The 22,213-nt window shown below is 34.5% G+C and overlaps 1 protein-coding gene and 1 pseudogene across 3 annotated transcripts in view; one reads left to right on the top strand and one right to left on the bottom strand.

Annotated features, from left to right (window-relative positions):
* Shoc2 (SHOC2 leucine rich repeat scaffold protein) overlaps positions 1-22,213 on the top strand; it is a 67,005-nt gene that overhangs the window by 41,848 nt on the left and 2,944 nt on the right. For all 3 annotated transcript variants that reach the window (XM_063244697.1, XM_063244696.1, XM_063244698.1), the window contains 6 exons: positions 563-700; positions 12,961-13,091; positions 17,003-17,191; positions 19,614-19,736; positions 21,196-21,333; positions 21,638-21,755. In XM_063244697.1, the coding sequence (XP_063100767.1) occupies positions 563-700; positions 12,961-13,091; positions 17,003-17,191; positions 19,614-19,736; positions 21,196-21,333; positions 21,638-21,755 (837 nt within the window). The remainder of the gene's footprint in view (positions 1-562; positions 701-12,960; positions 13,092-17,002; positions 17,192-19,613; positions 19,737-21,195; positions 21,334-21,637; positions 21,756-22,213) is intronic.
* On the bottom strand, positions 10,541-11,718 carry LOC106028771 (protein arginine N-methyltransferase 6-like; annotated as a pseudogene).

Below are 22,213 nucleotides of genomic sequence, written 5' to 3' on the forward strand. Positions count from 1 at the left end.
TCTTTTTAAACTTTGGAATATGTCAACATTTATGGTTGAATTAGCTACTTAAGAATATGTAACATAGGAGGTGTGGGGGTGTGGCTCAGTGAAGAGTTTATCTTCATGCTTAATTAACGTGTCCAAGGCCCTGGGTTCAATCTTCCAGGACCAAAAAACAACAAACAAACAAAACACACCAAAAACCAAAACCATAAAACAGATTGATAATCATTTACATATATTACACATATAATATTTTGATTTTATCAGATACTCTTACAACACTTTGAGATTTTTGTGTTTGGCTTTTAATTTTTCAAGAAAGTGTAATTATGATAAAGAAAAATGTTTTTTGTATAAATACATGTTCACTACTTTATTATTTTCAAATAAAAACTAAGTAGTAAGATTGTGTTTCCAGTTTTGTTTAGAAATTATGAAATTGACTTTGGTTACTTAAAAATACTGTGTTTGCCTGCTGGGCAAGCAGCAGGAGGTTGCAAGTGTAATCCCTGGTACTAAGCAAAACTGTGTTGTTCTTTAATAATGCCTATTAAATGATTCTGTTGGCCAATTGCAGGTGACTTATGTAACCTCATTACGCTGGATGTAGCTCACAATCAACTTGAACACCTCCCAAAGGAGATTGGGAACTGCACACAGATTACCAACCTGGACCTGCAGCACAATGAACTCCTGGACCTCCCTGATACCATAGGTATGAGGGTAGAGTAGGATATTGGTATCTGGATGTTAAATGAACTATTTTTAATCCATATTATGATAAAAATTGGAGAATAAAGTTCAAAATTAAATAGTAAAAATTTTAAGAAAGTGCTTAAAATCTCTTGAGAAAATACATTTTAAGAAATGAACTTGGAGTATAAGGAAGGTAAAATACTGAGTTACATGTGTAAGTTCTGTTCCACCTTATTGTAGAATGGATGGATTTTCTGTTTTGCTTATTTCAGAATATTACATGTGAAACATACAAGCTACAGCCCTGTTATGAATGTGTCGAAATGTGTTTGAAGACTGGCCCACTGCAAAAAGTTGAATTAAGCTGTGATATGTTCTATATTTATTTTCCAATTGGCCCGTACATTTATACAAACAGAAAAGGGAATTGAAAAAAATTCTGATGGCTTAGTTACTGGTATGAAAACATTATGTTTATTTAGAAAAATTATATCTATATTTGATAACTGTTAATAACCACTGTTTCAGTGATGCTATTATTGAATCATTAGAGGCCAATGGTGATGATTTTTCTCCAGACTTATTTTTGCCTTTGTCAGGTACTTAGGGGTACCACTTTAATCAGCCTGTGTTTGAGATGAGATTTTTCTGGTCTCTTTGGCGATAAACAACTGTTGCAACTAATGAAGTGGTAGATAGTTTTACTTTTAGTTCTTATTTATTTATTTATTTGGTACCGGGGATTGAACTCATGACCTCCTGCTTATGCCGCTGAGCTAAATCCCTGGCCTTGGTTCTCCCTTATTAGGGGGAGAAATCCCCAAAGGGCCCCATCCTTGGCTGGCCTTAGTATTTTTTTTTTTTTTTTGTACCCTGAACTTACAACCTCCTGCTTGCCAGACAGGCTCTTGTTCTGCTGAGCTATATTCCTGGTCCCCAGGCCCTAGATTTTATCTTTCTGGAAACATGACTGTCTTGGATCTTTAATGGAAGTGTTCTCAGGACAAAATTTTCTCCAGTGTTTTGCTTGTTTCTGGGTTCCCAGCTTTTTTGGTGGGACTGGAATTTAGGCATTATCTTATTATCCATTTTTGCTTTGGAAAGTGTTTTTAGTGCCCCCCCCCAAGATTTGAATTACTTAACCATTATTTGACATAGAAGTAATTGCAATTATTAGAGAATTTTTGACAGAGTTGATGTTTCAGGTCATGAGACAACTATTATAGAAAAGGAAGCTGAGACTTCAGTATAATTACTAAACAGTCAACTGTTTTCTTTGTGATTCTTGGCCCATGATTCTTGTTATTTTACTATTTGTAATAGTAATAGGTTAAGTATTCCTAGCATACTTCATTGGATGCATCTGGATGCAAGACTTGTCTGCAACACATAATAAGTTCTTACAATATCCATAGTGAATATTTATTAAATTTCTTATATAAAAGGATCAGATTTATGATTTAAGATAATAAGGACTAAGGACAGTTATTTCCTACTTTCCTATCTTTAAACTATTGAAATGTCCAAGATTTAACAAAAAGTGATCCTAGAAGAAAGTGTACTGGAAGAGTTATGTGCTATATCAGTCATATATGATCTGGCTGTGTAAAAAAAAGAATAAAATTCAATTCTTAGATGGTTGTCAAGTTGAATTTAACAACAAATGCAGTATAATATAGTGAATATAGACAGAAGACCAAAGTAATGATCTATAAGATAAAATAGAAGTATTTCTTTAGACTAAAACAAAAAGAAGTATGTATAAGTGAAATTTAAAAAATCAGGAGAGAAAAGACTTGATGTTCTAGGAAGAGAATAGATTGAAGAAGCTAATAAAATACATTATACTGTTTTCCTGATGTTCACTAAAATCCAAATAAGGATAAGATTGGAATTGTTTATCAAGAAAAAATAATAGAAAACATGCATTCTTATAGATGTTTTTAAAATCAGATTGATTTCTTGAAAGAAATATTTGGATATATTATTATAAAAGCTATCTTTGTCTAGTTTTTCTGTCATGATAATTCTGATCATGTATAGTAAGTTAGGAATGTTTCTTTAATTTTTGGAACAGTTAAATTAAATCACCATTATTTGATTCCTTAATATTTGCTAAAATTCACCAGTGAAGACATTTGAGTCAGGAGTTTTCATTGTAGGAATGATTTTTAAGTACAATTTCAATTCTTCTAATAATTACAGGGCTGTTCAGCTTATCACTTTCTTCTTGAAGAAAGTGTGTTATATCAGCCTTTCATAAAGTATGTTCATTTAAGTTTTGTTTAAAAACTTGAAGTTGTTTAAAAGTATAAAGTTCTAATATTTAATATCTACAGAATATATACTAATGCCATCTCTCTCATTCCTGAACACCTCGAGGAGTAGAGAGGCTTACATTTTGGTAGTTTCAGTCCATGTTTGGCAGGCTTAAACGTAAAATGAGATGGCAAAAGAGCTGGCATGGAGGAAAGCTGTCCACCTCACGGTGGGCTGCAGAGTGGATGGGTGATACAGGCAGGGAAGTATGCCCTACTGAGTCATCCAGTGACCTACCTGTTCCGACCAGACCCTGCCTCCTGACATTACATTCATTACAGAGCCCTCGAGATGCAGTCACCTTTCTAAAGCCTGCCTATGCATGTACGAGGCCTTGGAGGACATTTAGATACAAACTGTAACGCTTTATTTCTGAAATTTAGCAATCAGGTTTTGTTTTGTTTTTGTCTTTTTCATTTTTATCGGTACCGGCAATCGAACTCATGATGGCCTGCTTGCAAGGCAGGTGCTTATGCTTGTGCTGAGCTAAATCCCCAGCCCCCAGGTTTTGTTTTTCAATATTGTTTTGTCAGGGTTATGTTTTCCTGGTATATTTTAGGCCAACTCAGTATACATGTTTAATTTTTATTTCAGTTATACTTTTTAAAATTAGTGACATGTTTAATTTGTGTCTTATGTTCTTATATTGAAATAATTTGTTTTAAAATTTTGAACACAGAACTAAATGGCATGATTTACAGAATAATACGTAATCTCAACATGACAATTTTTCAGTGGAACGTCACATTCAGAAGTGAGGCCCCTTTCAAAATATAAAATCCAAAATCTTGCCTAGAGTTACAAAGAAAGATACATTATGCAAATCAGTAGAATCAAAAAGCATTTAAGATATTTGAAATGTTAAAATTATGTTCTTACCTTCTCCGTGGTGTTTAGTCACAGTACTTCTTTGGATTGTATAGACGCTTATTCTTTGAACATATCAGGAAAGTTCTACCCTTGAGACTCTGAAGTCTTTGTGCTTACCATCTCTGCTTAGAACTCCTTTCTCCTATTCACATAACACTCATTCAACTGATCAGATGCATACAGAGCATGGTCATCAGTCCAACATAGTTCTTTCTGACAGTGTAACAATATTTTATTTAATAATTTTATACATATATTTGTATCTCTATGTGGTAAATGATAACCAATATTATGATCTGAATAGTTACTAAAATGGATAGTCTTGGCACATAGAGAAAGCATAGATAATGCTGATAAAAATCTTCCAGTTGTATGACTAGGATCCTTTGGAATCACTTCCTCTAACAAAAGATAACTTCCGTGTATCTTCATTTCTCCTTGGTTTCCTTAATTTTGCATGACTCTTTTCTGTTAGAAATAATTTTTTTGTGTTTGAGTTATTAATATGAAAGTATTTGACTTCATATTCATCTCAGAATTAAGATGCTATCTCAGAATAACATGTGTCTTATATCTAGCATATTTTACATGGCCAGTTTATAAGTATGTATTAGAAATCAGTGAGAACAAAAACACTTCTAATAAGAAAAATTTAATGTGCTTACATGCTGTGATAATTTCAGCAAATTTTGTGTAAAGGCAAAGTTAATAAGGAACATGTATTTTTTATTATCATTTATCATGTTTATTAAAAATTTTTCTTCATCCCTCCTATTCCCAGTATAGTATTTCATTTTAGAAGATTGATGTGTGATGAGAAATGTCAACATTCAAACCTTGATATGTTAAATAGCAGTCTAAATTGGCCTTTGAGATTCTCTCTCTTCTTCCTGGAGAACAATTCACCTAGCATGGTCAATGGCATTCTTAAATGGAGTGTTTTTCTCTTGATACTTTTTTTTTTTTTTAATGCTAGTGTAGTTCTTAAAATTTGTAAATTAAAATGAAAAACAAAAACCATAACTTCTATCCTAGGGAGTTGATGATAGTTTTTGCCGTGGCTGCCCAGCTTTTCTTTTCCCTAGACTAAAGAATCTCACTCTGAACCCACAACCGAAAATCATCTTACATCACCTTAAAATCAGTTTTCCAAAAATCACTTTATTGCTCTTCACTCCCACCTTGTGTACCTTGCTTCTTCTCTTCCTGAGTAGATTGACCAGGATGTTTTTCCTTTTCTTTAATATCTTCACATCCATACTTCTAGAGTAGATGTCATTCTTTGGCAGAAATCAGTGCCACTGGCCTACAAGCTGAGCAGTGCCAGAATCACTTACACTTCATAGGGTGTGGGAAAGAGACACTTTCAGTTAATTGTGAGCCAAAAAAAGTACAAAGCTTTATATAGTAGTTATTTTGTCTCAGATCATAAACCCAGTATCCTTAACGTCTGGAATTCCTGATTGTTTTATGTAATCAGAGGAGAAAGTTCATTGTAGGAAAAATATTTTACTATTATCAGAATTGGATAAAAGAGAAAAATATGCAACAAATCCTTCCCTTCAAGGCTGGAGGACAAAACAGTTCACAAAAGTCTTTTGTTGCACTGAGCTCTGAAGAAATGTCACAGTAATTAGGGTTATACCAAAAAGTAGAGTTTTAGTAATTAGGTTTTAGATAATTACAATGCTGCTCATGTATAGTAACTTTACCAGTTTTTTTTAATTATGATATTCTTTTGTTTGTGACATTCAAGACCTTTTATATTGCTTACTTTTCAGTTTGCTTTAATTTAGTCATTTTAATGTTGGAGAAATTATACCTTTGACATTATTTCATCTTTAGAACTGTGTTTTTAATAATGGTTTGCTACTTTGTTAAATAAGATTAAGGCCATTTGAATTAGTTTCAATCAAAGGTTACACTGAATTAACCTAAAGATTCTGATTATATTTGCTGAAATTCAGAGCACCTAATCCTAATTCATACACATTTGATTTTTTAAAATGTGACTGTATGAAAAAGCAAGCTGTCAAAGTGAAGCACAGAACAATTTACAGTCAAAATTAAGCACTTAAAAGGCTAATTGCCAGTGACTTGTAATGATCAGCTTACATTTATACACAGGAGCTCAGCCACAGTGATTTTAATTTTTTTAGTCCTAGTGGTTTAACATTAAAAGAAGCTATCTTGCTTTCTAGGTTGTAGTTTAGCTTATGGTTTAAAACATCCATTGAAAGAAGTTTATGTAGAAACCACTGCAGAAGGAAAATCACAGTAAATGTTAAGACTTCTGATGTCATAATTTTTGTGGCATAAAAAAAAGTTGACATTTATCTTTAATTTTTTAACCTTTTTTTGTTTGTTTTGCTAATAGAGTTTGTCAAAATATCGACAGTTCTTCGAACATGTATATTAAGTAAATGATAAGGCCTCTGCAAATGTAGTTTTTGCAATCAGAATATCATATTCTTCTAATTTTTATTTTAGTACATGTTTGCAGTAATTTTTATACTCATTAGAGTGAGTTGGTATATGTTAATGTATCTTAATTCTTTTTATTTTTCTTTCCCCACCGCTTCTATCCCAACGTCTATCTTCAGATCTCCTTCTCATTTGCAAAAGATCTATTTTTCTGTTTATTATCTATTATTTTGCTCTTTAGTTTATATGTTTGTTTCTCATATAAGAGAAACCGTGCAGTAGTTAAGCTTATGTGTGTTGGTTAATCTTGTGTTTGCATAATTTCTGTGGTTTCTTTTGCTATTGATAATATGCATGGGACATTTTTTATTGTTTTATATTTATTTACATGCTTTATGGGCTAGTTTGTATGTGTTCTTTTTTGGAGAAAGTTCTGCATGATGCTGAGAACAATACTGGGTATGACACTGTAGCTCTTTATTAAGTCCATTTGTTTTAAGGTATGACTCAACTATTTTTTTTGGTTGTTTGTCAAAGTGGGCTGTTGAGATCTCCCACTGTAATTGTTATGTTTATTTGATTTTTTTTTATGTTCAGTAGTGTTCGTTTTATTAAGCTGGGTGTGCTGGTGTTCAGTGCATACAGTTTTATAGTTGTTACCTCTTCCATTTGAATTGTTTCCTTCATCTGTATCTAGTGACTTTGTCTTTTCTGATTAGTTTGGGCTGGAAGACCATTTTGTCTGAAAATAGGATAGTTTATTCCTGTTTTTTGAGGGCTTTCATTGCGTACAGTATTATTTTCCATACTTTGACTTTTTAGTGTATACATTTTTATTTAACTAAATGTGTTTATGCACTGTTCTGTTTCATTGTTTGATCCAGTCTGCCAGTCTGTATCTTCTTATTAGGGAATTGAGATCTTTCCAATTTAAGAGTTATTACAGTAAAGTATTAACATTATTTTCCTGTTGCTAGTGTCTTTTCCCCTCTCTCCTACTTTCTGCTTAAATGTTCATGTGACATGGTGTGTGCTTGTTTTTGGTGTTTTTGCTTTGTTTGCTCCATTGTCTCTAGGATAGCACTCACTCTAGTGCTGGCTTAGTGTCATAAATTTCCAGAGGTGATCTTTGTCAAGGAAGGAACTTCTCCATCCATTTTGAAAGATGGTTTGGGGGGACATATTAGTCTGGCTTCAAAGTTGTTTTCTTTTAGGACTTGAAACACTTCCCTCCAAGTTCTAGGCTTTAAGGGTTATGTTGAGAAGCTTGCTGTAATGCTAACGGTTTACCTTTGTAAGTAATTTGTTACTTTTCTCTAATACTTTAAGATTGTGTCCTTATGTTGGACTTTTGTGGGATTTTTGACTGTGTTGTGGAGTTCTTTTCTGATTGTAGTTGTTTGGAATTCTGCATGCATTATTTAGCTGTGTGTCTGTGTTAAATTATTTCTCCATATTTAGAAAGTTTTCGGCTATTTCTGTGAACAGAATTTTTATGCCCCCCCCCCAACTAATTTCAGTTAATCTTAGTCTAGCAGCTATGGCTCTGTTTGTCATGTTCTGTTGTGTTTAAGGTATCACTGAATATATGGTCACCTGTATCATTCCTATATTGTAGTTCTCATACTGTCCTCACACTGGTCACTTATGTTGCTCGTACTTTCAACAGAAATGTTTTATCTCTTGAATTTAATTGGTATCTTTTCATTAACTCTTTTATTTCTTTGCTGAACTAATCCTTCATGTTTTGTATTACTTTGTTTAAGCTAGCTCATTATTATTGTCTTCTATAATAATTTTATTATTTCCTTTATTTATTATCTCTTTAGTTATATCATCTTTGAGCTCACCAAGCACCTTATCAGTCTAGATTTTTTTTTTGCCTCCTTTTAATGTTTTTGTGTAGTTCAGCTGTTTGACTTCAGATTTACTCCTGTTGCCCTATCAGTAACCTTTGGAAGGAGTGGAGAATTTGTTTCTGTTTATATATGTGTATGTGTGCTGAGGGTTGTGGGTCGGTTATAGTGGAAAGGCTTCACTGCTAGTATGCAGATCTCTTTAATGTCTGCTTTTCAGTGATATAGTCTGGGCATGGTTATCTATAGGATTATGCCTCTGTCCTAAGATCTGACCCCATCTGATAATTTAGGGAGGAGAGAATGCACATAGGTCTCCAGAAATGAACTCTAGTATTGTTTTTTGACAGAAAGACAAAACATATTGGCATCCAGTAAAAACCAATTAATTAGTAACATCTATGTTACCCTCGAAATTGCAACAAAATCAGCAACAATAATAGATTCAAAGACCATAAGAACCAATGAGAGCTATCATTGCGTACCATTCTGAACATTTAAAAAGAGATGTGTAATTATAAACACAAAAATAAATATTGATGAGCAGTATCTACTAGATACAACTATTATGCCGCCACTGTTGGTAGAATTCAACAATAATAGTATAGAGTCAACTAAATATCTAATAATTAATACATAAAACTTGATACTAGTAAAGATGGATGGGGTAGAGAAGGAAGAAACGAAAGAAGTAAAATTTGAAAAATGAAAGGAAGTGAAAAGAAAAATTAGATACAGTATCCTATTAAACAGTAAAAGAAAATAACAGACAAGTACAAACAACCCCCCCCCCCAAAAAAAGGAAGAAAGAAAGAAAAAAACCCTAGCAAAAATAAAGGGACTAAAAGGAGAAAAAAAACCCAAGCTCCCCCAAACCAGTGATGTAAAAGAGAAACAAATGTTTAAAAAAAAAAAAAAGAAAAGAAAAGGAAAAAAAAAAGGAAAAAAATATCTTGTGTTTTTGAATGAGAGGTTTCTTTCCAAGGTCTGCAGTACTAAGTCAGCCAGACTGGGGAGAGATTGAGTCACTACTAAGTTTCCACACTGTTTTTGTGTGTGAATGCTGAATCCTGCCCGGTCTTTCCTGCTGGGCATGACTCAGTGGTTTCTTCCCTAGTGCTATATATTGACTCTGGCTGCTTCCAGTGTCCCTGTTCTTCTGTACCCTTCTTGCCTTGCTCCAGGGACCTTTCTGTCCCTATACCATAAGCTGTAGCAACCCTATTAGCTGAGGTATTCTTTGATCACTTGGAAACCAGGAAAGTAGATGGCTCACTGAGCTCCAGCTGTATGGAGGCAGCAGGGCTTAGTTCTAGCAGCTCTTTCAGATTCATCAGGCCCTCCAGAAGCTAGTCATGACCCACCTGACTTTTGTACCTCAAGGACTTTGTGTCCTTTCTAGACTGATAGGAGACTTAACAGGAGATATACGCCTAACCTGCTCCTTTCTCCACTACTGTCTCTTTTGGCTGTCTCCCACCAGTCAGTATGGTAGCGTGACCCCAGAACTCCTGAGATGAAGTTGTTCTGTAGGTGTTCTGTAATTCAGATTTTTTAAAAAGTGGAAATACCAATGTTTTATTTACCAGAGATATGGAGGGGAACATTAGTGAATTAAATTTTATAACATAACTCACACTTCATTACAAAAGATTTTCCCAAATTTACAACTTTCACATTTTGCTAAACTAAAAAGATAAAAAAACCCAAAACAGTTAAACTCTAGAACTTTCATTAGATACAAGTAGACCAACTTACGGTTTTTCTAAGTGAGTTTAAATGAGAATGAGCGCTTTTCTTAGCTGGGAAAGTATTTTCCGTAACTTAGCAGACATGAATAATTTTAAGATTCCAGATATCAGTGTTTTTTGCTTATGTTCCCTTTTGACCTTCCTTAGATATACTGTATAATTATACAAGAAACACATTTTTCTTAATGCATTCACATGTTCATTAACTTTAGCACCCAATGGATGTAATAAGAACACAGCTATTTAAATTACAACTTTACTCCTTCATTTAGAAAATGAGGAACTAATACCCCCACCTAAAAGCACCTAGAAATGGAAGACATTCCAAGACTGAGAAAATATATCTCCAAGAAGATATTAAGTCATACTGGAGATTTCTGGAACCTAATTTTCTCCCCAACTTCAGACCTAGATAAGGTATAACATGCGGTTTGTCCATGGACCATTCTGAAAATCGTTTTTACCCATTTTTTCCCCTGTGAAACAAGAGAACTGTAACGAGCTTTGATACCCTTTTATAAGTGTACTGTGCATCCGGGAGGAAATCACTTTTTAAATGAACACGGCCAGAAGACTCAGCTCAAACAAAGCCCAGAAAGGCATTCTCCCTGAAAACCAAGGGAAAAGAGACTTTGTCCCCTACTTATAAAAGAGATCTTTTCTCCTCCGACTTCCCAATGCCTCTCCCCAACTGGCAAGGCTGGGAGAAAAAGCAATGCTGCGTCCTCCATGACAGTCTTTATTCTTTTCCTCCTGATTCCCCACTTTGTAGCACAGCAGTACACGCAGGCATCGGGTGTTGTCCCCATGAACTGTCCATGTCCTGCTTCACCTGCTCTGGCTCATTCAGTTAGAGGACAGCCTGATTCCATTGAGTGGCCAGGTGGACAGCACCAGGGGTCTCTCCGAGTCCCCTCTGGGGAAGGTCACCTGGAATCAAATGGCAGAACCGTGCAGTGGCGCCAAGCAATAGCAGCAACAGCGGAAGCACCCGCCCACTCTGGCCTCCAGCTCCTGCTCCAGACTGACGCCGACCTGCTGGAGCTGAGCAAAGTGCTAGGGCCGGGAGGGCACGTTTTCGCCCGACATACCTGTACCACGATCTCTGTGGCTGTGAGGCAACGCGTGACGAAGCTCTCCGTGCAGCTCACGTCCACTCCGTAGTGTTTCACTGGGCTCCAGAAACCTAGCCGATGGGAGAGAAGGAGAGCTCCGCGGAAGGAAGCCTGTGGGAGGAGACCGCCCCCTTCAGCCATTTGGTCAGCGTAGGTCGTGCAGAGCTCAGCATGGACTCAAGCAGCAGTCCATAGCCCATCCACGCATTCACAATGGCGTCACCCGTTCTGGCAATGCCACTGTCTCCACCGGACTGGGCAGGACGCCCATGCGGTCCTCTAGCCTGTTCAGCCGCGCCACCTTGCGCACCTGTTGCAAGATGGCGCTAGTCTCCACCATGTACACGCGTCGGGGCCGGCTTGGGCAGGGCAGATGCTCAGGATGCCAGTGCCCGTGGCCACGTCCAGCACCGTCGTCCTTGCAGTGCTGCCCAGTAGCGCAGGGTGCATAGGCGGTAGGCGGTAGTGCGGGCGCGGACAGTGACCACCACCTCGTGGACAGACATGTCTGAGTAGCATTTGTGGTACAACTGGTCCCACCTAGTCCTCCGTCGTGGTGGTGGTGGGGGTGGTGGTGGGGGTGGTGGTGGGGGTGGGGGTGGTAGCAGGGATACGTTGAACTCCCCGCCACCCTCTGCAACTTAAGCTTGCTTTCCTTAGTCTACAACATTTTGGCTGCTATAGCCTGCTCCCGGCAGCCATTACGCGACCTGTTTTAAGAAATTAATCCTTTTCCAAAATGGCTCCTCGTTACATACTCAAATGTGGCAGGCACTCCCCTGAACTTTTTCTTGAACTGTAGATTGTCATGTAAAAAGGAGTCATTCTGAGAGTAAAATCCTATCTTACTTTGCAGTTTGACTACCATGGTATTTCCTGGGGCTAACGCTGCCAGCCGAGTTTTACGGGGAATAGATTATGTTTCTTCTTTATAAGAGAATCTTTTTTTGTCTGTGCTTTGTAAGTTTAGTAACTACTTTGAAGATAATGATACAGTGTATTATCTGTTATTTTCTTATGAAATTTTGTTATTTCATAAAAAGAAAGATGGTCCTCTAAAGTTTTATATCAAAAACTAGCAAAGTGTTTACAATTTATTGGTACATTAGGAAAATAATTTTGGGGTTTTTTTTTGCTACATGAAAAGGGAATTCCACTTACTATAGTATAAGCTTGAGTGTTAATAACTAGTGTCAAGAGGCTGCTATCATGATTTTGTTTTGAGGTGATAAATGGATTGGAGAAGGAATAGATACAAGAAATGTATTTTGAAAGCACAGAATTTGACTTAGAAGTGGAAAACATTTTCACTTAATGAAGTAATTATATAATTTATAATAATTATAATTATATAATTATTTTCTTATATATATTATTTGGGAAATAATCTTGGTTTGACTCTCTTATGATAGCAGATATTATATTCTTACATATACCCTGCCATGTAGTCTTGACAATGAAACTAGACATGCCTAAAAAATAAAATGATCTTTTAAAAAAATATTCAGGATAATATGTGCCCCAGCCACATGTGTTTATATATCACTGATATTTGTGTTATGATACTAGTAAGGTTTCTTATTTTGGAACATTTTCAGATTTCGTATTTTCAGATTATGGTTGCTCACACTGTATCACCATTTGTTATAAATAGTTGGACCTAAATACTAACTTGTTAAAGGATATAGTACTATTTTAAAAATTAACTTACAGCTGTGTTTCATTTCTTGCATTACGTGTTTGGTTTTGAAAATTTAGGATCTTGTCTCATGGACTTCTGAATTAAAATGTTCGATCATTTTATATCTTAAAAACCTAGACACAGAAATGCTGCAGCTAAAACACTGCTTCAGAGTAATTTATAAACATCCCATGGACAGCCTAAGACAGAATGAAACTCATCAGGTTTTCTGAAAAATAAATTTGTTTTTCTTGTATTTACAGGAAACTTGTCCAGTTTAAGTCGTCTTGGTCTGAGATATAATAGACTGTCAGCAATACCCAGATCATTAGCAAAGTGCAGTGCACTTGAAGAATTAAATTTAGAGAACAATAACATTTCTACTTTACCAGAGGTAAGAAGTGGATTAGAGAAAACAAGTTGATTGAAAATAGTCTGCAAAAATGCAGTGGATTTATGGATTGATTGAGCTATGCGAATCTTTTTTTCCTAAGGATTTAAGATGTTCTATTATAAGTGACCCTACCATGTTTTGAGTCTTGCTAGTATTTGTTTGTATATGTGTATATGTGTACATATATGTATATATTTGAATATGTATTTCCACCTCCCACCCTTGAGTTACACTTGATATATGAAGAAGCGTTTGGGTTGTTGAGGCTATAGGTTTATATCAGTTAATGTATAAAATTTATTCATTTGATTTCTTATGTAGACAAAAATAAAGTGTATAGCACCTGTTTGGCTCATGTAATTTGGATGTCTGTATTTTCAGTTCACAGCTCGGTCGGAATATAAGTAGTTTTCAAAGATTGCAGTTTTTAGGCTGTTTACTAGGACTATAGACTATGATCATATTTTACTTATGGCAAAAAGAGTATTACTGTTTCTAGTAGCTTTAGTTGGGGATAAGGATCAAAATCCACAGAGACTGGATATAATGCTGAGAACTAGACTATCTGAATTTTTGTCCTTCTGTGATTGTGGTAATTTAGAATTACCAAAATGGTTGAGGTTTTACTTGTTTAATGTTACCCCCTTTTAAAGATATGATTCATATCCATAATAGAGCAAACAGTATGTTATTTAGTTCTGGATATTCTCTTTCAGTGTGATTTGTGAGTTCAAGGTTAACTGCCTTCACTGTGTCCTTAATACCCAACTGGGTTGTATCTAAATTGAACAGACGTTACAGACACATAGTGAAGAAAAACATAATTTATTGGGTACCTCTAAGAATACAGAGAGTGTGCTGCTTTCATATACAATATTTTAAAACTGAAACAGGTTAGAATTTTTTATTTTGTTTTGTTTTGCTGAGACAGGGTTGTCTTAAATAATTCAGGCTGACCTTGAACATACTATGTAGCCCAGGCTGGCCTTGAATTTGTGGCATTTCTCCTTCGGTTTCCTGAATTGCTGGGATTATGGGTGTGTGCCACTTTGCCTAGCAGGTTAGAATTTGAGAAGTTTTTGGTTCAGAAAAATTAAGTGGATGGTGCAGACTTTCTATATATTCCTCATCTCCATGTATGCATAGCTATTCTCATTATTAATATTCCCTACAAGGATATTATATTTGTTAAAATAAATATTAATGAATCTCTGTGAACATATCAGCTGAGGTACATAGCTTAATTTAGGGTACGTTTAGTATTGTATAGTCTGTAGATTTAGAAATATTTGTAATGGCACATATCTACCAATACACTCTAAAACAGAAGAGATTCATTGCTCTAAAAGTGTTCATTCCTTCCTCCTCCCAATCCCTGGTAATTGCTGAACTTTGTACTTCTACCTTTTAAGTAGGAAACAATACCCCACAAAATTTGTTACATCCCTTAGATATGGCATAGTTTAATGATTATGAAAAGAACTCTTCAGTCCAAATGTAGAAGACTGCATTGTGTGTGTACGTGTGTGCATTTAAACTGGTCATTTTAAATGCTATCGGGGAAACCTTTCACTTTTCTCAAATATGAGAATGTTTTTGGTTCAAATATGAGAAAATATTGCTTTATTTAAAAATGATCTATGAGCTAGACATGGTGGCACACTTCTGTAATCTTCACTAACCAAGTTTAGGGCCTGCTTGGCCACTATATGAACCATTCAAGTTGGTTTAGTCAAGAAGAATCTTGAAAATGATTTTCAAAAGAAGCTCATTATATTGCCGAAATAAGAGATGGAAGAATGACTATAAATCTTTGCACTTGAAGATCATCTGCCAGTGGGCTAGGATAAGAGTGCTACATGTTTTATCTCTTAATCTTCATTATAATCCTAATTATTAAGATGTTCTTAGCAGATAGGGAAATAACACACAAGAGGTTATATTTTAGCCAAATTTGTTTCCATAAATATTTTTCTGGGTCAGGAATATAGCTCAATGGTACAGCACCTGCCTGGCAAGCACAAGGCCTTGAGTTCAATTCCTGGTACCGAAACCAAAACAAAGACCTTTTTTTTCTTCTGAAAATATGGCAAGGAATATATTATCTAATTTACCAGAGTTAACAAAGCTGTTAGGAAAAGATCTAAGATAGGACTCCATGTTTTTGGTTCTAAAGGGATGTGGGTCAGCCCCCATGTTTCACACTGACAGAGGGAAGGAATGAAGAGCTGATTCTCTTTTGCACCTTCTCCGTTACTCAAATATTAGCATTTTGTCATAGAAGAATGTTACTTCAGTAAAGTCAGTTGGAAGAATAACGTTTTTGCCATGAAACACAATAAAGCTTTATTATTTTCAGTAAAATAGTTTGAAAATGTTTTCCCTGAATTGTCTGCCATGCAGTTTTCTCAAGCACTGCTCTTATCTGTATTCTTTCTTTAGTTTTGGTGCAATAGATGAGTATAAAGAACATGTTCCAATTTACTACGTAATACACCTTCAGTTACAGTTACTTCATTCCTTCAGCTTGCCTTACTAGTTATACTCACATCTTAAGTACTGTCTTCAGTTTGCTCATGGAAGACAACTGAAGTTAAACATTATTTAAAACCCATGCATCTCTTTTCTGCTTCTTTTTGCTAGTGTTTTTGTCAGTCTACAGTGGTTTTTCCTCTCTTAATTTTTTTCATTTTTCAAGAACTCACCTTAGCCTTCTTTTTCTGTATATGTATTCCAATATTTCTTTGAATTTAAATAGAGGAGGGATTTAGAATTTAATCACTTACATATAATAGGTAATATAAAACTATTTCTGTATTTTGTCTCTTTTTCAGTACAACCTACAAATTAAGGCATTCTTGTTTCAAGAGTGAATAAAGTTTAGGCAAACTGGTTGTCCATGGGTGTAATCTATTAAAAAGATACAGCCAGGGTTCAAAATTATCATAATAGCCAATACCAGTGTTTCTCAAATATTAATGAGCATTCAGATCTCTGAACAGTTCTGTTGAAATGCACACTGAGTCTGTAGAAGTGGCAGAGTCTTCATTTCCTCCAGGCCACGAGGGATACAGATGTTGCTTTTCCTTGACCTAGATTTTACATAGGAGGAGCCTGTTCTAGGTAATTTACTGTTGATGTTACACATTGTGTATTATTTTCTAATTATTTCCTACCTGTATATTTCTCTAGTCTTCTAAATGGCAAAGATTCTTTTATAAGTATGTGCTTTGCCCTTTGTTAGGCAATGGAAAGGTTAAGTAGGGGGAGAGACCAGGTAATGTGCACAACAACTACTTGTTAAGCAGACACTTCTATTCTCTCAAACTCTGCCTTACAGAAAAGCAACATCAAGGAAGTATAGTTATGTTTGGAACTAAATAGTCATAAAATTATTAAATTATTATAGCGTACTTTGTGCCAGGGATTATATTAATCTTAATACTACTTTAGAAATAAGTATACAACTAAGACAAAGATATGATTAGTACACAGTCAGTGGCAGGGCCAGGACTCAGACCAAGACAGTCTAAGTTTCTGCTCTTAGGAAATCTCAAACTAGCTATTTATGAGATACTTCTCATCATCAGATACATTTTCTTTACTCCCATTGAATGTTTTAAGTAAACTGAAGCCAAAGAAGACTAATCAGGACAATTTCCTCTTTCTGGTGAAACCTGGAAATCTGACTGTATTGTTGCCACAATTTTTACAAAGCAAGGTAACAGTTTGCTAAAATTAAGTCATGACTGTCTCTATAGGTCAAATAACAGAACCAGCCCAACTGGTCTCTGTCATTTATTATCTGCAGGGCCCTTTAAGACATTCGTATTTGGAATTCATATTTTGTACAAAATAAGTCTTGTTTCAGATCTACATCGTATGCTTATTCTATGTTTTTTTTTTAACAGAGTCTTTTATCCAGTCTTGTAAAACTGAACAGTTTGACCTTAGCTAGAAATTGCTTCCAGTTATATCCGGTGGGTGGTCCATCTCAGTTTTCTACCATCTATTCCCTCAACATGGAACACAATCGAATCAATAAAATCCCATTTGGAATTTTCTCCAGAGCAAAAGTATTAAGTAAGCTGAATATGAAGGTAAGCATCTGTTGGGAGGAAGGGGTTGATGTAGAGAATGGGTACTTAACACTTTGTTGATGGAAATGTGAACTGATAACAAGGCACTTTAAGGCAGTTTTTGTCAGGTCACAAATAGATTAGAATTGCATATGCCCTTAGGAATGTGTCCTCAAATAATCATAAATGACTATTAAAGTACAGCTGTAGGAATATTTGTTTCAGAACTATTTTGTATCAGTTTATTAATACTAAAATCAGTTTATTAATACTAAAAGGTTTAATTTTGGTAAGTAATATATCTTAGTGGATCATATGCAGATACTAAACTAGTATTCTAGTCTTGAAGTACATTAAATACCAGTTGTAGTCTTTGTTAGGTAGAAGAAAGTTAAAGCCTGTAGAAATCTTTTCCTATACATAATTTTTACAAGCTGTTGTTAATATGCTTAATGTAGTAAATACCTGGATGCATATATATACACTTTGTATATTTTTTTCATTGTTTTCCAAAATATGTTTTACTTTGGAGAGCAGAATTATTTATGGGTGGGTGATCTTTAGTTTCTTTTGCCTATCTACGTGCTCTGTACTCAATGAGTTTCACATTTGTAACAGAATTTATTGTGAAAAGAGTAATGCAATGGAAAATTATCTAGTCAATGATTTAATTGCCAGTGAGCAAAGTTAGGCCTAGAGAAAATAACTAAATTGGCCACATAGCTACTTCATTGTAGAGGAAACATATTTCCTAATTGCAAGTAGTGTCTTCATCTTTCTATCACACTTCATCTTTCTGTCTTTGAACTATTTCATGTAATTGTGATTTTTCTTTTTTTACAGTTTAAATAACAGTTAATAAACTATGCTCTATCATAAATATAGTATGTATTTTTTACAAGAATTCTTTGGAAGTGGGCTAGTGTAAATCCACGATTTTACAATCTTAAAACTTAATAAGTATAAAACTTCATTTATCTGGTATACTCAGTGAAAGTGATGGAGTGAAATGGCATTAATTTTAAATGCTCATTTTTTATAATAGGCTTTAAATAGTGGTCCAGATGTTCATTAGTTTGCATTTGACTATACATGTTTATGGATCTGGGTTATTATGGTATGTTAGCTTTGAAAGGCTTGCTATTTTCAGTAAAATAAAAGATTGTACAGAGCTCTGCCTTTTCTTCAAACGTGGTAAATGTTTAACAAAACTTTTTCTTCAAGAAAGCAAACTGAAGCTTGATGTTTTCTTTTATGTAAGCACCAGTAGTAAATTTTTTAAAGTGAAAATACTTTACCATAATGTAACTATCAATTGTTCGGGTATAGACAGGTCATATTTAAAAATTACAATAATAAATATCATATGTAGTTCTTTTATTTAAGTGAAAAGAAAACTTGGTATTCAAGTAGGTATTTGCTAATTGAGATTTTTTCATGTGGATGATTTTTTTATAAAGTTAGACTAGTAATCCATGTGTGTTTCAGGAAAACATTTAAAAATAGAACATAAAATAATCCCATGACTGAGAGGTTAACATATTGACATTGTATCATTAATGTCTATCAGTGCAGGGGTACAGATTGTCCTCTTCATTACCAGTAACTGTAACACACAGGCACGTGTTGTGTTACTGATCCAAATGCATCTAAAAAGTAAATATGTGAAAGCAGGGGAAAGATGGTGAATTATTGAAAATTTTTAGACAAAATTAGAATCATATGATTTCATCATCCGTTTGTTATTATTACTATTACTATTTTTGGTTTTTTGAGATAGGATCTCACTATGTAGTTCATTATGTACTCGTTATGTAGCCCACACTTGCCTCCAATATTCATCAGTTCTCCTACCTCAGCCTCCCAGGTGCTGGGATTACAGGTGTGTACCACCACCACAGCTGTTTTTATTTAATGGTGAATATATTTTTATCAAATTACAGATTTTTAAAGTGGAAATGTCCATATATTTAGTATTTTAATGATTTAGTTTGCTAAGAATGTTTTTCCCTCCTACTGTATAGCCACGCAACACCTGAGTTTCTGAGGTCATGTGGTTTTCCTTTATACTGTATCTTCATTGTGCTTCTGTTTTACTTTAAGCATTTTGATTTTATTCAGTGATTTTTGTATATTATTGTGAAATGGGGAAAACATCATATTTATCACCAGGACCTTTGAAATCTGAGATGATTTCTCCATATATTATTTTTCTAGTTCCATTAGAGATACTCACATGAGAAACAGCGTTCACCTTAAAAGTCTACTTGCTGTACAGAAAAACTTTGAGGCTGAATTTGTTTTTTTTTTTTTTTTTTTTGCTTTTTCTTCTCTCTACATTTAGATATCAAAAGAGGAATGTGGTTTTCAGTTTAAGAGGAGGCAAACATGGTGCTTTGTTTTTGTGGTTTCTGCCTATCATACTTGTTTTTATCTTTGCCAGGACAATCAATTGACATCACTTCCTTTGGATTTTGGAACTTGGACCAGTATGGTGGAATTGAATTTAGCTACTAATCAACTCACAAAGATCCCTGAGGATGTATCTGGTCTAGTTTCCCTCGAGGTGTGTGTAAATGACATTTAGAACCCTCAGATTCTTGCACAGTTTTTTTTAAATAAAATTTTAGGTTAAAGTAAGCTGTTTCTGTTTTGATGAAAATCCTAATTAGAGCTCTTTTAAATACACATCCTCGTAGGATGATGAGGTACTGAGTTAATTAGTCTAGGTTCAGTACTTCTGAATTACTCTTGCCCACTCTTGGTAGGTTTGAGTGCTATAAAGTGTCTTTTTGAAAACAAAGTTCTTTAAAATCCAGTATTATTCTATCTTTATTCTTTGTCTACGAGAAAAAAAAATCATAAGAGTCTTCAACTGGCATTTACAGTCTTTCTTTCTATGACTCTGGCCCAATTTCCATCCTAATCACTATGTTAGAAATGGGATACCCACATTTTTAGCTTCATATGTTTAATTCTGTTGTTCTCAGTATCTTATTGTCACTTCCTTAATAAGGATGACTTCTCCTGCCTCTGACTCCCTAGAGTTTTAATATTTTTGGTGAAAAGACTTACTAGTAATACATACAATTTCTCCTATGTGCTTTTTTTTTTTTATAATCCTATTTTTTTTAATAAGGTGAAGTCATATGGTGTTATGGTTAAAAGCAGAGTCTTTGAAATCCAACAGATCTGGGTGTAATTCCTATTTGGTCTCCCTGTATTTGTGAATTTAGCCCGTTGTGTTTCCTAAGTGCTCTGGGTTCCTAGGACGATAGTATTTACTTCATAGAGTTGTAATTAGGATTACATGTGGTGAGGCATGTACTGCATTTAGTATAGTGCCCCACAACTGATAAACTCAGGTGGTAGCTGTTATTTTTTTGGTCTTACATATTTTTATTACAGGTTTTATAAATTAGGATGAAACAAGTTTACATAAACTAGCTGTAATCTTATGTAGATCATTTCTATTTAGTGCTTTTTCTAGTATCCCTGTTTTCTTTCCTGTCTACTTCCCTTTCAGTTTGTAACTTTGAGAACAAAGATAATCTGCCTCAGCCTTTTCCCCCTTCTTTATCTTTTAGGATGTCTTAAAATGTAGTAAATTCCACAAATAATAGCTGTAGTGGATTGATGATAATAAGCTGTTACTGGCCAGTTGCTGACCTCCTTAAGTGGAAGTTTATAATAAGGGGTTTTAAATGATCAGTTATCTAGTAGACAGTTGTAACTATTTAGCATCAAAATATATTAACTATATATGAATCTCAATGCAAATAATTTTACTTCATGTATTTTAGTTGAAATTACTTCTATTCCTTTGATTACTTTTGACGTACTTGAATAAAAATCTATAACAGTGGATTTTTAAATTTAAAATAGTAAATATTTTATGTTACATGATTGGCATTTTAGCATTCATTGTTTGGAAAATTAGCATTACTTAATAAGTTTTAAGCTACATGACAATAATAAATAATTTCATTTTATGAGTTGCCAAACTATGAATAATTTCTCTTTAGGTTCTAATACTATCAAACAATCTTCTAAAGAAACTTCCCCATGGTCTTGGAAACCTTAGGAAATTAAGAGAGTTGGATCTAGAGGAGAACAAATTGGAATCATTGCCAAATGAAATTGCTTATCTTAAGGATTTACAGGTAAAATGTTCTGATGGCTTTATAACACTATGATTAAAGTTAATAGAACTCATTCTAAATTATACATTTTTTCTTAAGATTTTGATCTAATTCTTTGACCAGATATCTCTATTACAGCATTAGGATGGGTTTTGTGTTCATATAACCTGTCCTCTTTTGTTCTAACAAATGATAATTTTAAAAAGGAAATCCTGCAACTTCCTAAGTCTTATTTAATTTGCCTGTTCTTTGGTAGATGTGTTGATTTATATTTACTTTGGTTGTAGGAAACACATGTGTTAACTGCCTTTTGTTAACCTTTCAGAAATTAGTCTTGACAAACAACCAGTTGACCACGCTTCCCAGAGGCATTGGTCACCTCACCAATCTCACTCACCTGGGCCTCGGAGAAAATCTGCTGACTCATCTTCCAGAGGAAATTGGTAAGAGCCCTTGGGATACTGACTCTCTACTATGTTCTTGTGCTTTCATACAAGTTTTCAGATAAATTTGACAAATCTGTTTTTGCAAACTGATGTTGTATCTGGCATAAGTTTATTTCCATAGTTGGTTGATTTTTGATTAGGTTTCCTCATGGAGTATTTGAATTAACACTGTATTTGAGAATGTTTCAGTATACTTATATTTAAAATAAGTTTTATATAATCTCAATCTAGAAAAACTGTTTCTTCCAGATTTAAAAATTACACAGACTGTGCTTTATGAAGCTTTGTGATTAATACCTATAATCAAATATCAATATTTGGATGTACTTCTGAATTTTTCCAAAAGTTTCATGCATGCTGGATGAGCACTCACTTACTAAGCTATCTTCCCATCCTAACTAGTAGTTCTAACATTATTAATTATTAGTTCTATGGATTGTCTTCTGACATCTATA

Source organism: Cavia porcellus, unplaced genomic scaffold (assembly GCF_034190915.1).
Source record: "Cavia porcellus strain 051 isolate PalLab524CR breed Dunkin Hartley unplaced genomic scaffold, mCavPor4.1 scaffold_2, whole genome shotgun sequence".
Lineage (NCBI taxonomy): Eukaryota > Metazoa > Chordata > Mammalia > Rodentia > Caviidae > Cavia > Cavia porcellus.